The following is a 15,691-nucleotide window of genomic DNA, read 5'->3' on the forward strand; positions in this document are numbered from 1 at the left end:
AAAACAAAAAAACTCCAAAACCCACAAAAACAAAACCCAAAACAACAACAACAAAAAAAACAAAACAAAAAAACAACAAAAACCAAACCAACCAACCAAAAAAACAAAACAAAACAGAAAAACAAAACAAAAAAACCAAACAAAACCAAAGAAAAATAAAACACCAAATCAAACAAACAAAAAAAACCCACAAAACAAAACAAAACCCAAAAGAAAAACAAAAAAACCCCAACTAAACAAAAAAACAAAAAAAAAAAAAAAAAACAAAAAAAAAACACACACACAAAAAAACCCCAAACCAAACAAAACAAAACAAAAAAGCAGCAAAGCACCCCAAAGCAGGCACATCTTCAGGGAGGGACCAGCATCCTGCCTCTCAACCTACTCTGAAGTAGAGACTCCCCCCAAACCTCCCTCGCTCAATATCCAGTCTACCAGAACTCTTTTGAGCCAGTTAAGTCCCCACACCTTCAAAGTCAATGGAGGAAGGAGTTTTCTGAAGCAGCCCGGCCCCACCTCATGGCTCTTCCCACCTCCCTCTGTCCCTGCGCTGATGCTTCGCCTGGGAGCGGGCAGAGCACCAGGCGCGGGGTCCACATGGATCGGTTGTGACCCAAACCCCCTCACAGCTTTCTCCTTGACCCTCTCCCCGCGCCTCCCGACGGCCTCAGGCCCGGAGCGGGCACGGACCGCCCCTTCCTCCGCGTCGCGGCCGCCGCCGGGATCCGGGATCCAGGATCTCCGCCATGCCGGTGGGTGCGGGCCGGGGCCGCGGGCGGGGGGCTCCGGGGGCCGGCAGGGACGTGGGGGGCTGGGGGGGGCTCTGTGAGGACCGGGGACGTGGCGGGGCGGCGGGACAAGGAGGGCGCTGCCCGGTGCCGGGGCAGCCGCGGGGGTCCCGCAGCCCCCCGGGCTCCCCCAGACCCCGGAGCTCCCGGAGCCCGCAGAGGGGGAGAGCGGTGGGACCCTCCTGCCCCTCCCTCCCCATGCAGCACCCCAGAGCGCGCAGGGCCTTCCTGGGAAATAAAAATGAAGAAAATGGCAATGACACTGAAAAAAAAAAAAAAATCCCAGTGGGATCTGCTGTCCCGAGCTGCCTCCGCGGTGGATGATCCTAAGAGGGTTTTAGCCTTACAGGGGCGGGAGGTGGTGGGGGGGCACAGGATGGTTATGAATAGGTGGAAATGTGGGTTGCAGGTAACAAATGATATATGGGTTGCAGGTAATAAATGAAATATGGGTGGCAGGTAACAAATGAAAAATGGCGTTGCAAAAAAGGAAAGCAAAAAGCACATGCGAGAGAAGGAAATTAGGACCCGTCTGGTGCCAAAGGTTGAAGGCAAATGATTAGTTACAGCCAAGCACGTTTGTGTTGACCCAGTGCCTTTCACAGGTAGTGAAGTTATCACTGGGGCCCCAGTGGAGTGGAAGGATGAAAAAAAAATCACTAATGCTCCTTAAATTTCTATTTTGTTTATATTTTTATTATACTGGGGACCAGAGGCCTTGTAGACACAAGAAGAATAAGAGTGAGGAAGTACCAGAAACCTCACAGTACAGTGAGTAGTTGGAGGCAGGAGATTTGCTTCCCCTGGGCTCCCCATGGCAAGTGGAGTGAGTCCAGCAGAGGCCACAGAGATGACAACTCGTGCTGACCCTGGAGGTAGGCAGACAGTCTCCAAAGTTCCCTCAGGATTATGCTGTGAGGGACAGTGCAAGGACACCCTAGGGAGGAGTACCAAGAGCTCTCTGTTCCCTATGGATCCCTTAGTGGCATGGGTGGACATTTTGGCTGGGGAGGCTTTGAACCCACCTCCCCAAGGGAAAAGGCAAGTGTGGAGGACGAGAGTGTTCATGGTGTGTTGCCAGCTGTGCCCTCCCTGACCCCTCGTCTGCCTCTTTTCAGAAACACGAGTTCTTTGTGGACATGACCTGCGAAGGCTGCTCCAACGCGGTCACCCGTGTCCTGCACAGGCTGGGAGGTGAGTCAGTGCTGGGTGTGGTGTGGGACAGCCAGCTCTCTGGAGCAACACCAGCTCCAGAGCAGGATGGCAGTGCCCTGGGATCCTCCATCTTGAAGAGGAATGCCATGGGTAAAAGCTGGAAGTTGGAAACTTCAGCCCACTCTGCTCTGGGCCTGCTCCTTAGTCAGTAACTAGTCACTGGTTGTTTGCAGGTCTGTGTGACCCTTGGAGAAATGTCAAGGGAGGGAGGAGCTGCCGTGGCTGCAGGTGGCTCTGAATCAGCAGGGCCTCACCCTGAACCCTCTGGGAAGGACACTGGTAGACCCCTGCTCAGGCTGCCAGAAGGAAGGGAGGTGGATGTCCTGCCTGGCATTGTTTCCAAGGAGGCCTGGGGTATCTGTGGTGCTTCCCTAGATGTGTCATCAGCAGTCACAGTGAAGAGCTGCTGAGCAGAGTGTTTGCTGGTTGTCTGTATAGCCTGTTTTTAATACCACCTGGAAAATTATAACCCATGTCTGCTGTATGCTGGCATTTCCAAGAGAGAAAGATTTAGGCTGCACTCACTGGTTGTGAGGACTTTCTCCCCTCCAAGGGAGAGCAGCTTTCAGTCACCAAGGCAAAGGCCTTACAAGTTCTTCCAGACTCCATTACCAGGCTGTGGCAATCTCACCTTGTCCATGTGTGGTTGTCACCACCTCCATCACTCTTCAACATGCTGGGCAATATCAGCCTCATGTGATGAGGTGGCAGAGCTCTCAAAGCTGATACATACCTACAAGTTTTCTGAAAATAAGCGACTGTATAGAGACTTCATGTCCATTTGTTTTCACTGGGCCGAGAAGGCTCACCCTTATTAGCCACTGGGAAATCCACGTGGGAAAATGCCTTTTCCTTCTATTTAGAGCTGTTAGGAACCCCCACCACTGAGGAAACCTGTCCTGACCCTGTCTTAACCGTGTCCATGCTAAACCACAGCACAGGCTGAGCTGGGTGGAGATTGTAGTGGTTGGTTTAAACTCAGTTTTATTCTGGTTACTGCATGAGTACTTGTGCTGGTCCAAGGTGGGGTGAGCAGATTACAGCAGTTGAGAAGCTGTGGTGCCCAGTGCAGAGTTACAGCAGATCTGGCTCCCTTGGTACCGTTGCTGGCAGGACATCAGTTTTATTTTGCTGTCTGGTGGTGGTATCAGGGTTTGCTGGCAGGAGATAAATGTCCGTTTGACTGATGGCCTGGGGAGCACAGATATGTGAAGCTGAGCTTTCCCTGTGTTCACACCATTTGGCTGCTCCTAGCTGTGCAAAACTTTCTTTCCTCATAGGTGTCCAGTTTGACATTGACCTGCCCAACAAGAAGGTGTTCATCGACTCGGAGCACAACGTTGACACCCTGTTGGAAACCCTGAAGAAGACTGGAAAGAACACTTCCTACCTTGGGGAGAAGTCTGCTCAGTAGCCTTGCCTGGTGTGAGGAGGTTAGGCATATACCAGGTGTATCCAATGTGGAAGAGAGAGAGCTGAGCTTTTTCCAGCTCTCCCAGTTAAACAGGCTTCTTCCTGGGAAGCACAAATGAAAAAAGACCAGCAGATCCAGCTTCAGCAAACCCCTCATATCAGAGAAGCAGCTGGACCACACACAGCCAGCACCATTTCTGTGTGGGACCCCCTTAGCTACACTGCAAAGCCCATCTGTAGTGGAGAGGTAGAACGCAGCCTCTCTGCCGTTTCCAGGTGAACCTGGAGTTTGCCAGCGCATATCATGGATGAAAACAAATCCCAAAGATGTTCAACAGCTGACCAGAGAGAGTGGTGGGCCCCAACAATAGCAGGGAGAGTGATGGGACACAAAGAGCCCTGTGGGTATGTGGTGTGGTGGGTTGGTGCTTAGCACAAGGACCTCCAACAGCTGATTCTCCTGATAACGCTGTTAATCCTCCACTAAACTCAGGGATGGAAAAACAGCAGCACCCTGGCACCCTCATGGATGTAAAATGTTGGGCTTTGAATAGCTCCCAGTGCACAAAGCCCCTGGCCAACTGGACGTCTGTCCCAGTGACAACCTGATTGTTGCAGCCTGTCGGTTTTCCCAGAGTTCCAGTGCTATGAGGACGTGTACAAAACTCTCCTGACTGTAAAATATTTTTGCAGACGAGGTTTAATTTCAGTGAAAGAGAATAAAGTGGGAGGAGGGGGGCTGCCCACTCACTGCATGTGCTGTTCTTTAGTGTGCAAGGTTATTAAATTGCATCTCTTAAGAGCTTGTTTCTGTCAGTGGAGCTTTCTGATCCAATGACATTTTTTAAATAGTCTGGTTGGATCATCACAAATACCCAGCACAGATGCGCTGAAACCAGTTCATGCTGATTTAATTCCCAGTCAGTAAATTAAATCAGGGATTTACACCAGCAGGAATTAAACTGATAAAAGAAAGAGTTGAGCTGGTAGTGATGTGTGTGCAATAGATCTGCATTGTTTTAATAGAGTGACTTGACAGATGTAAAATCTGCAGTTTGTTTCATTTGAGTAGGCTCTCAGTGCTTCACAGAAATTGTTTAAAATCATACCTCTAATCAAATAACATCTCCACTTAGAGAGAAACATGCTCTGAATTGATTAGTGCCTCAAATAGTTTTCAGCTTGTGGTATTGACTGCAAGGGGGTTTTTAACTTGCAGGGACTTGTGGATTATGTCTCAAGTGCCTGAAGAATTTAACTATTACGGGAAAGCCAGTCTCAGATAATGTGAATGTGTCCCTTTTCCTGGCCCGGTTTTCTCACCATTTTCCTTACATTACATCAAGGCAGCCAGGGAGTCGGTTTGGCTGACCGACCTGGCAGAACTTTTGTTTTCCTGTTGCATTTTAACTGACTTAGAAGCTCTTTGACTTACCCAAGGATTGTAAGATCCAAAACAAAGGTGGCTGAACAGCCCTTGCAAGTAGTTTGCTGCTAAATCACTTCAGCAATCAGGGGGAAAAAACCAGTGCTTTAAATTTTACACACCACATTTCCCTCCATAGAGAATATTTTTAGGGGCTAATCTCTAAAAGGAGGGAGAGAAGTTGCAAATCCTTGGCGTAGATCTCTGGTGGATGAATTTCTCTTGGCTTGTGACCGGCAGAGGGCATCTCTGTATAAGGTTGTCTCCTCTGGGCCTTGGTATTTTTCCCATTTATTTATTTATTTATTTGTGTATTTATTTATTTTGCAGGAACTCAAACATGGCTTCAGCAAAAAGATGCCTTAACTGTTTGCATGTTTCCCAGCTTGCTGTGTCATTTGACCTGTGCCAGATGTCAGAAAGCAGAAGGCTGGCAGGAGGAGACAGCTGCATCTTGGGCTTTAGAAATCCAGAGGAGGAGGTTATGTTTTCTTTCTAGTCCCACAGTAAATCGAGGCGCTGCTTTTAACTTTCAGTGCATGTCTGTGTGTCTTGTGTGTCTTTGTACTGCTCTGAATGGTTTTCTGTAAAAGAGGTGGCTTTTAGGGATGGGAAACTACCCATTACATGCAAGACAGGTCTCCCAGGAAATTGCACCTATCCTTAGAAGCTGACTGCAACCTTTGCCCGAGGGACATGTCTCAGGAGAACTGTGTTTGAATGTCACTTAGATGCAGGGGATCTGTGTCTTGGCAGTTGTTTTTTCCTCACAGAACAGACAAACTTGCCATTTGGGATGCAAGTTCTGCGAAGAAGGGACTCTGGTAGCCCCTGTAAATCAAGGATAACCACGTGTCCTTTTGAGCTCAGTGGGGCCATGAGGCACAAAGTGTGCAGAAGAGAGTGCCTGAGCTGATGGGAAATACAGAAGGGATGGAGGAAGGAGAAGGGTGTGGGAATCTCCAAGGTCCCTTATTTCCTGGCCCAGTGACCAGTGTTCTGTGCTGTACTGTTGCTTCCTTTTAATTCAGGTTTTCAGCCCAGTGACAGGATTGCATGCCTGTCCCAGTCTGCTGTCTCTCGTTTCACCTGGGAGATATCTCCCATGCCTACCTGTGATATGGGACTTGTTCTACAGAAAGGAAAACCAACTAAAGTTTGGAGGAGAAGTTTATATTTAGAGATTTTTCACACTTGTACATTAAGGTTACTTTTGACATAGTTGCAGTTTATTCTTTCCTAGAGTGGTGTACTGCTTCAAAATCCCCCTTTACCTTTGATCTAGAGCATGATTAATTGGTGTAGATGCACTTCCAGGGGGCTGGAGTGAGACACTTCAAGGAATGTGTTGCAGACACTTTTTATTACTTTTTAATTTAAGGGAAGCGAAAGGCTACAGTGTAACATCACTGCATTATTTTCTTGCATTAAAATCTCCCAGTGGCAAGAAATTTCCAGAGCCAAGGCCCAGAACCACAACCTATTTCTGCTTTGTGCCTGTGCACTCAGATGCCCAGCAGCACCCATCTAGGGTCCCAGGGAGTGAGTGAACCCCTTTCCCTAGCCCACCCTTGCTGCTCTGAGCTGATGTTTGCCAATCTTGGTTATCATTTATTGCTTTCAGCTTCCTCCCAGGCATGGCTGTTGCTTTGGCATGGAGCTGGATGGCACGTGGTGGCACGGCTGGCCTTGGAGCCAGCAGTCCTTGTGGCCTTTGCTGTCTGCCAGACTGGCAGTGCCCACAGAGGATAACTCCAGTCTGTCTTGCTGTAAACCAGGCTGCTCCTCCTTGGTGTCTGGGCTGCAACCCATGCTACCCACACTCCCCTTGCTGCTCTGCTCCCCTCTCCCTGCTCTGTTTTGGTTAAAGCCTGCTTATCTCTGAGCCAGACAAGGAAAGGTTCTTACCCACAGCCATCCAGGAGGTTCATGCAGATACCTGAAGTGTGTGTGCAGGGTTTGCAGGCTTTCATACCTGATGGCTCGTGGCTTTTGATGTCCTTCTCCTCACTCCCTGTTCCGGAGCAGAGGGATCAGGAGTGACAAGTCTGCATAAGGCCACTTCTCTGTGGTGCCATACCCTGAGGATGCTGATGGGAACAAACAGCTGGGAAGGCACCAAGGGTTCCCCTGAGCTCTGCCTCATCCTTCCTTCAGTGGGCCCAGTCTCATTGCATCCCCTTTCCTTTCCCCTGGCCCTGTGGAGAAGGGAAGGGAGCTGCTAAGGGTTCTTCTCCAGCCTCCAGAGGAGAGAAGCACTGTGATGGTCACTAACCCCAGCACTCTGGGCATGTTCAGTGAAAGTACCAAAGAACCAGAACAACAACTGTTAGAACAGGGCTGGAGGATGACTCCCAAGCTGCTCCTTGTTTTCTCCACCAAGACCCCAGAAGGACAGCATTGTGTGTGCTCCCCTATCAACCTTGCAGGCTTATCAGGGGACCAGGGCATTGCAACCAGAGCAGGAAATCTGCAGAACACTTTTTCTGCTTGTTTCCCTTTCCTCTGGATAAGATAAGGTGTTTGGGGAAGACAACCTGCTGGTCCTGCCTCCAGGAGAGTGAGTGCAGGAGGCTCTGCAGCAGCACTCCTGGAGCAGTGGCTCTGCAGGAGCATGGGATCCTCCCAAAAGGCCACTTCTCCCACAAGCATGCAGCCAGAGCTGAGTAATGACACCCTGGGACAGTTCTTGCTTTGGGGTGTGGGCTGTGCTTGCGCTGACTACAGCTGGGATAGGGGAGTTAGGGAAGGATGGTTGAGTCTGAATGGAGCAGCAAACCCTGTGGGATGGCTGGCTGAGAGGCTTATGGAAAAGCTCTGGGAGAAAAAACAACTTCATAGACTAAAAGGGTAAGAGAAGTCAGTACCTAAGCAGGGTCTCTTTGTTCCACCACTGCCCAACTTCAAGATCTTCAAAATCTTCGTTGATCAGGTTGGCCTGAAGTTGGCTGCATGTCATGGGAAGAGACCCCCAACAAGCCCACAAAGATAATGTCACAATATTTTCCACAGGAAACAATAAGCCAGACACTGAGGCTGTGAGGCTGTTTTCAGACAAGGAAATGCTCAGTTTGCAATGCAAACAGGAAAGGGTGGCACTTGGAAAAGGAGCTTTCCTGTACCACAGACACCTTGGCTCTGCAGGACAACCCAGTGACCTGCTGGAAGAGGGATATGTCAGCGGGATGAGCAGCTAGTGAGGTCTATGGTGCATTGCCATGCATGAATATGTCCTCCCAGCAGCAGGGAGACTTCTGGCTTCTTCACTTCTGGTTTCTTTTTTGGTTTTTTCCATTTTTTTTTTCTTCACTTCTGGTTTCTTCACAAGGTTTCAGTCCAGCTCCAGCTCAACTGTGAGAATCCATGAACTGCCTGTAGCTGCAGCACCAGTAAGATCTGGGCAAACCCGGAGGGATGGGCTTTGAAAGTTCTTTCCTTTCCTCTGCCTCAAAATTATCTTTGCATTCCCATCCCCCTCTGCCCCGTAGTGTTTCCAGCAGAAGGTGTTTGCTTTTCTCACCCACCTCGCTGTGTTTGCAGCAGCACTGCCCTTCTTGTGTTTCTGGGTGTCATTTTTTCACCCAGCGTTACCTTACCCCGCTTTTCAAACCAAAATCTGATTTCAGTGGAAAAGTCTACAGCCTCCAAAGCCCAGTCCTTTATCCACAAAAGAAAAAGCTGCCGTGGTTATCCCAGGGCCGCCTTAAGCACCACTGGCTTTTTGGCGCTTTCTAATTACCTGATGACAGGCGGGGGATGATTTTAGCCAAAGGAGCAGTTGTACTCAGTGGAACCACCCAGTAAATGAGAAAATTTCCAAAATAGCACCGCAGGCTGCAGAAAGCAGAGAAGGGACTGGAGATCCCACTCAGCGCCTGCAAAAGGTGATCCCTGATGGCTTGGAGAGTTAAATTGCTGAGAAATTTCAGGGTGGGAAAGAAGGGTTCAGTTTGCAACAATTTCAGGAATTCCACAGGCGTGTTGTGTCTGGGTGTTAAAACTGTTACACAGGGGATTCATTACCAAAGGATGGGGATTTTCTAGTCTTACTGTGCTTTTAAATGTTTGCTGTAAGAAAATCCTCCTCAGGCTTCCACCTTCTCTCGCTTGCCTGTTCCCAGCCCAGGCACAGCAGTGGCAGAGCTGGGAGCTGGATGAGCACCATGACTGATGTTTGACTTGCAGACAGCATTATACCCCCATGCTTTTGGGGTCAACATTAGCAACACTGGCCTGACCAGCTGCTCTTTGAGCTAAAGCTGTGCAGTTGAACCTGGAGGTTGCACTGGGCTGGGCGTTTGTAGCCACGAGCATCACCTGAAGTGAATGTGCTCTGAACTAAATGTGCTGCTCTTGAATCTTTTCAGTAAGGTCTGCAAGGCCTGGTCTGCCTTGTCCTGAGGCCACAGCTGAGCTGAGGCCACTCTGTGCTGGGTGATGTGCAGAGCTGTCCCAGTGCTGTACTGTGACAAATAGAGCAATGCCAAAGGCCCTGGCTGGTTCCCACTCCCCTGTGAATACATGCAGACTTCCTGTGTGACCGCCACAGGCAGCTTTCCACATTGCAGTTTCCAAAACAGCAAAACACACAGGGACCTGACACACGGGGTTCTGACAGACTCCCCCTCCAAGACTGTGGCAGCATAAATAGAAAAAAGAAACAACAAACCAACCAAACAAAAAACAGGCTTAATTAAGGACTTCAAGAGCAGGAAATGTGCACACGTGTGCTTGCCAGAGCACAAATATTTTCTTTTGGAGCTGCTTTCTCCAAGGGTTCAGTAAGGTGATCAAGGCTGGGTTACAGAGCGAGGGTAGCAAACAGTTCCCAGCCCCTCCGGAAGGCAGCGGCCACAGGGCACTGCTGTTCTGCATCCTTCCTCGTGCTCCAGCCTTTGGCTTTAGCCTCCCACAGTATATACTGAAGCTATTCAACCATTTGGCTAAAAGCAGATGAGGAGGGAAAGAAAACAAAATCAGATGAGAGGGAGAAAGGCAGCTTTTGTGCTGCCTCTGTTTGCAAAAGACAGCCCAAACCCCTTTTGGACTAAGGTTTAATTTACTGGACTCTGGAGAGCTGAGATTCACAGCCCCTCAGCTGCTACAGGCGGTGGCACGTTGGGGCAGTGATAGGGAGTGGGTGGGGAGCCAGCTCTGATGGGTGAGCAGCTCCCTCAGAGGGGCTGTGGGACACACAGGACACAATGCAGGGTCCCCGGCTGCTCTGGGGAGAGCAGATCTGCTCTGTGACTCTTCTGCTACATGGACCTGTCCCAGGTCACCTGGAAGGAACAAAGGAAACCGGTCTGTGTAGACAGGAGCCTTCAGCTTGGCCCTTCCTGCTATTGTCCCTCTGCTCATCATGTCTGTTCCTGAGCACCTCCTGAAAGACTGCTGGGTGCTGCACAGCTGGGTTCACGTTTCCTGTTCCCCAGTCCAGACCAGTGGGTTGCTGTGCTGTCACTGGGGCAGAGAGATGCTGCAGCATTTCAGACTTCCCCACAGTTCCCAGATGGTATGAAATTGCCCGGGTAGGAGCATCTCTTTCAGCCCATCTGAGACCTGCTCACCCATTTTCAACAGATGGATGAGATAAAACAACAAACACAGCTCATTCCCTTGCAAATGAAAGGAGACACTCGAATAGAGCAGGAATCCACTCTGCCCAAGAACCTTCCTGCCCCATTTCAAGGGACCAAGTCCCCCCACTCTGAAGCTCCTGCTGGGCTGTGGGCAGAACTTGGCCCGCAGAAGTCAGTGTCAGCAGGGTGCACAATGCCCAGCAGTCACAACAGGGGCCGCAGGCTTAATCTGTTTTGCACAGCTTCAAAAAACCCAGCCCACACAGCTATTGTCAGGGTGATCCCACCGATTGCATCAGAAGTCTGCATGGGACACGGGGCTGTCTCCAGGGCTCAGGGGGGGGGTGCCTGGGGCATTGTGGGGAGCAGCCCTGGTGTCCCGGGGCTGTCCCAGGCTCTGCAGACAAACCACAGCACAGGTTTGTGCTGTGCTGCTCCACAAACAGAGCCTAAGGTCCTTTGGCTTTTGCCTTGCCTCTGGGTCTCCACTGAGCTGGTGAGGGTTGGTGGTTATTATTATTATTATTATTATATAGTATCCCCACAAAGGCATGGGACAAAGGCAAAGGGTCTTTCTTTGGTGGAGAAAATCCTCATACCAGTATTTGCATATATATTTCTCTTTATTTTTTCCTTCCTCTACATCTGTCCAGTGCTACATGCTTGTGCCTTCCCAGGAGCAGCCAGCAAAGCAGGCAGCTCGGTGGGCATGATCCAATTTCCAGGGCAACTGGGACGGGACTGAGTCCAGAGTGTCCTCGACTCACAGTGCTGCTCTTATTTCTCCACGGTTTCCTCTCCATTTGCTTTCTTAATTCAGCCTGTCTTTTGCCAAGGAAGAGGCCAAAAAAGCAGACATGTGGCACATCCAGAGTCCTCCCCGCTGGCTTTACAACTGCTGGGAGATTTCTAGCTTTCCAGTTTCAGGAGCAGACCTCCAAGCTTGCCTTGCCCTGAGGTCAAAATATGTCAAAGTACGGTCAAAGCAAGAGCACAGGAAGGCAGGAGGCCAGTTCTGACTCTAAAGGCTCTGCTGTGCTGAGCTGTTGTCTCAGCAAGAGTCCATCTGAGGGAGACAGGGACATGTATCCTCAGGTATGGATCATCATCCTTTGCCACTAGTTCTGGTCACCTCCACTATGAGCACTATGAACCTGCTGAAGCTACCAGTGCTGGTGCGTCCAGAGAAAAACCAGAAAGGTGGGATCTCATTTCAGCTCAAGTGTCTCCAGAAATCATCTCAGCTTCCTTCCTGCCATCCCTTCCTGCCACCCACTTGCTTTCCTTCTCCAGTGGACAGAGCCAGTCTGTCCACAGCTCTTCTGGAGAGGGTCTCAGCATGCCAGTGGAATGGTGGGGCTCAGCTGCACCCTAGGCATTAGCAAGAAGCCAGCAAACCTTCCCTGTGAGCCACTCAGAGATCCAGTGAACAGCAGGAGCTGCGCTGGGGATCAATGCTGAAGAGTCACTTAGAGGCATGAACTGCTTTTTACCATGGAAAACAATAGACCCAACCCAATGAAAGAGGGTTTTAAAATTCATCCCTAGAGCGGGATAACACTGAAAACCTCCAGCTGTTATTTCCAGATTTGCAAACCCCACAGAGAAGCTGCCAATTCCTGCCAGAGAAGCAAACTTGCTTGTGTGTCTACACAAAACTGAAAGCCAGGCATTGCTCCCCAGGCCTGGCATTGTCCCTCTGCCACCTCTGTCTTGGCCCCGCAGCGCACGGGGAGCAGGGGGGAAAGTGTCTCTGTCCCAAGGGAAATGAACCCTCCCAGGTTTGCAGGACAGAGCTTACTCTTGGCCTAGAAGTGGTCAGCCTGGGACCACCCTCCAGGTGAGGCCATGGGTAGATGCAAAGAAAAGGGAAGTTAGTCCTTCTCTTCGTTTCTTCCACTGAGCTCCCAAAAAGTCAGAGAGAGGGATGAACCTTCTGATTCCACTGGAAAAGGTTGAACACAGACAGATTTGGGGAACGGTCAGAGAAAGAGATGTCATTTTGAATCCAGTCTTTTCACCCATACTTTCCATCCAGAAGCAGCACAGGTTCCCTCAGTAGCACTCACTATTTCTAAATCCTTGGAGGAAAACCAGCATGAACGGCCCAACCTGGAGCAAGATGACATCAGTGTCAGTCCAGGCACACCTCTGGCAGTGAGAACCTTTGTTCTTGGGGGTTGGACTGGATGATATGTAAAGGTCCCTTCCAACCCAAACTCTTTTATGATTCTTCAGAGTTGCCTGGGGGAGAGGAGCAGGAAAGGAGCCCTCAGGCACAGGCAGGAGCCAAGCTCCTTCAGCAGCTGCCCAAATGCCTTCACTGTTCACAGCTTCATCAGCCTCTGTGTGCATTGGAGAAGGGAATAGATGAACATTCCTACAGCAGGTTTGGTGTGAGCTGCCTGGATCCAGGCGGGTGACCACCAATAATCCCAAAGCATAGTGAGGTCTCCCTCCTGTTTTGCAGCTGAGTATCTCCAGAGAGGCCCAGACAATTCCCTGCACCATCCAACTCATCAGGAAAGCTGGTATTTCCCTCATTTCCCAGTTCCCCCCCCCTCCCCCCTCAGTGAACAACAGAATATTTTGAACATTCATGCCATTAAAAATCCATTCCATTAATCCTGATAATAAACCCTGGGCGATCTTGCTTCTTGGGGTAGCATGGGCAGGCTAGCACAGGAGAGAGGATGTGGTGGGTACCTTTGTGCACATATGAAATTAAGGGACTGGGGAGAGTGACATCACCTCTGTAATTTTCTATTTAGTCTTTGTGGATTCCTGATAAAATTAACGTTCATTAACAGTCTTAGCATCACACAGCAATAAGTCCAGGGGCCTCTCCCTCAGAGCTCCAATTTCAGGGAAGAATTTTTTCTCCCTGTTTTTCCCATGAAAGAGAAGCTTAAAAGAGAGTTCTCCAAATCTGATTTTTTTTTTAAATCAGATTCTCATCTCTCCATCTCCTTAAACAGCTGCCCATAACATATGGAGGGCACAGGGAAACACTGCTAATTTTAGTAACAAGGTCCCGAGGGAGGGACCCAGCTCTGGGCCAGGCACAGGATGGAAAGTCACAGCGTTCACTCAGGGCCCCACATGACCTCGCTATTTTGGGGCTGCCCACGTCCCACCTTGCCCCAAGCCCACAGACATGGTGCAGCATCAGCCCTGAGCCTTCCCACAGCCCAGCTATTCCTGCCCACAGCATCTCTCCTGCCCACAGTGACAGTTCCTGCCAAACCCTGGGCAAACGGGATGGGTTTTGAAGGGAAGTAAACAGGCTTCAGGGCTAAACTGAGATCCCCAGAACTCATCATGGTGAAGCAATGATGGATGAGGTATTTTCTACCCACATATGTCCGCTGTATTTTCAACCAGCTAAAGGGGGTTGCCCTCTGATCAGTGAAATTCCATTAAGCTCCACACAGATGATGCAAGTGATTCCTCCACTGACCGGCCCTTGCAAGGAACAGAATATTTATGTGTGGCCATAAAGATATGAATTACCCAGGGTAGGAAGATTTTGAGGAACTTGAATTCCACAGAGTAAAATCCAAGCTGGGCAGGGAAGTTTAGAGGGTCTCAAAAGTGAACTCAGAGATGATTTGGAGGGAGCCAGCAAGCAGAGATGGTGGGGAGGTCAGTGCTTTCACTTGGTGTCAGCCTGGAGTGATCGTGCTTGTAAATCACAGAATCATGAGATGCTAAAATCCCAGAGCACTGTCAGCACTGCCGCTACCAGCCCAACCCACCCTGTTCCAACAGCTCTTCACATGGCTGCTGCATGGCAGGGACAGCTCAGGTTCCCAAGACATCCTCCCAAAGTCTTACCATCAAAAAATATTTCCTACTGTCTCCCCTATGTCTTCTTTGCCAGTTTCTAAGGCTGCCTGTGACTGGCTGTTGTGGTGTAACCCCAGTTGCCAGCTAAGCATCACACAACCTCTCACTTTTTCCTCCGTACAGGGTCTTTCCAAATGCATCTTGCCAAAATCAATCCCATTTTGTCTCCTTTAAGGGACACCCTGTTTATGGAGCCTCCTGCATCTGGCAGCTTGGCTCGTTCGTCTGGTACATCTCAAGCCAGGGCTTGTTCTGAAGTGAGCTCAGCTCAAGCAGAAAGTGTCAGAGTAAGAGATAGAAAAATGTGGATTCTCAGGGTGGATACGTGCCGGCTCAGCCCGGAGTGAGGCACCCTGGCACCCCACAGGCACCCCAGGCATCCCAACCACCCCCACACTGTGCCCTGCCCGCTGAGCTGGATGTGGCCACAGCTCCAGCATGGCCCAATTCCTGTCCAGGGATGCTGCAATAGTTCATCCATGAGCAGTGCTAGAGGGAACGTGGCCACTTGGGATCCCTCCATCCTGTGTGAAGCCGCCTTTCCTGGCTTATGTCACAGCAGGACACCGGGGCTGTGCAGCTGGCAGGGAATGGGATGGAGCTGGGAACATCGAGCCCTGCACAGACTGAATTACTGTGGGGTGGGGCTGGCCAGGAGGGGAGATATTTTGATAGGGTTTTGCCAGCAGTGAGGGTTAATAGGAGGACAGTAAAGTCCTGTTCTTCAGCCTCCACAGGGAACTGCTAAACTTTCCAGACTTTAACACACAGCCAAGCCTCCTTGTCACCAGAGAGCCTTGCCCTCCCCAAGTCCATCATTCCCTCCTCCTCTTTGACTCCATCAATACACAAACCTGGAGCAAAAGCAGCCCTCACTCAAAGTTCTCACTGCTGGGCTCCTGGGGACAGCGAGTTTTGCTGAGGTCACCAAACCCTGCTGCCTGCTTTGCCTCAGCTGCAATCCCAATCCATGACAGCCCTGCCTCATCACTTCTTGGCCTCCCTGAACACTCACCAGCCTCTCCACTGCATCACATTACCAAGGGGGAGCCTTCTAATGGGCTCCCAGCAAACCACCAAGGGACTCCCAGCATAGACATGGCTCAGGAAAAACACTGCTTTCAAAGCCAAGATAAAAGGTTATGGGGCTGATTAAATTAAGAATGGTCTAATTATCAGTGGTTATAGAGTAAGTAGCCAGCTCATCTGAGAATCAAGCTTCTCTTAGAGGACCTCACACTCATGACCCAAAAAATCAATTGCAGCTGGCTCGAGAGCCTTGTGAACCCTGGGATTTGCCTTTCTGATCTTTTCCTCACTCATGATTATTGCCACTGCTTTACAGATGACATTTGGATGTTCTGGAGCTGGCACAGCTTCACCTGGGTTCTCCCATCAAGGCTGCCTTTTAGGCTATG

General features: G+C 50.1%; 1 protein-coding gene across 1 annotated transcript; it reads left to right on the forward strand.

The window, feature by feature from the left end:
* The first annotated feature begins 634 nt into the window (after positions 1-634).
* Positions 635-5,377, forward strand: ATOX1 (antioxidant 1 copper chaperone). The gene is made up of 4 exons (XM_032703297.1): positions 635-752; positions 1,907-1,982; positions 3,284-3,436; positions 5,173-5,377. Exons 1-3 carry the CDS (start codon positions 747-749, stop codon positions 3,415-3,417), a joined length of 216 nt encoding a protein of 71 aa, XP_032559188.1. The 5' UTR covers positions 635-746; the 3' UTR covers positions 3,418-3,436; positions 5,173-5,377.
* The last annotated feature ends 10,314 nt before the right edge of the window (positions 5,378-15,691 follow it).

Source organism: Chiroxiphia lanceolata, chromosome 15, assembly GCF_009829145.1.
Source record: "Chiroxiphia lanceolata isolate bChiLan1 chromosome 15, bChiLan1.pri, whole genome shotgun sequence".
Taxonomy (NCBI): domain Eukaryota; kingdom Metazoa; phylum Chordata; class Aves; order Passeriformes; family Pipridae; genus Chiroxiphia; species Chiroxiphia lanceolata.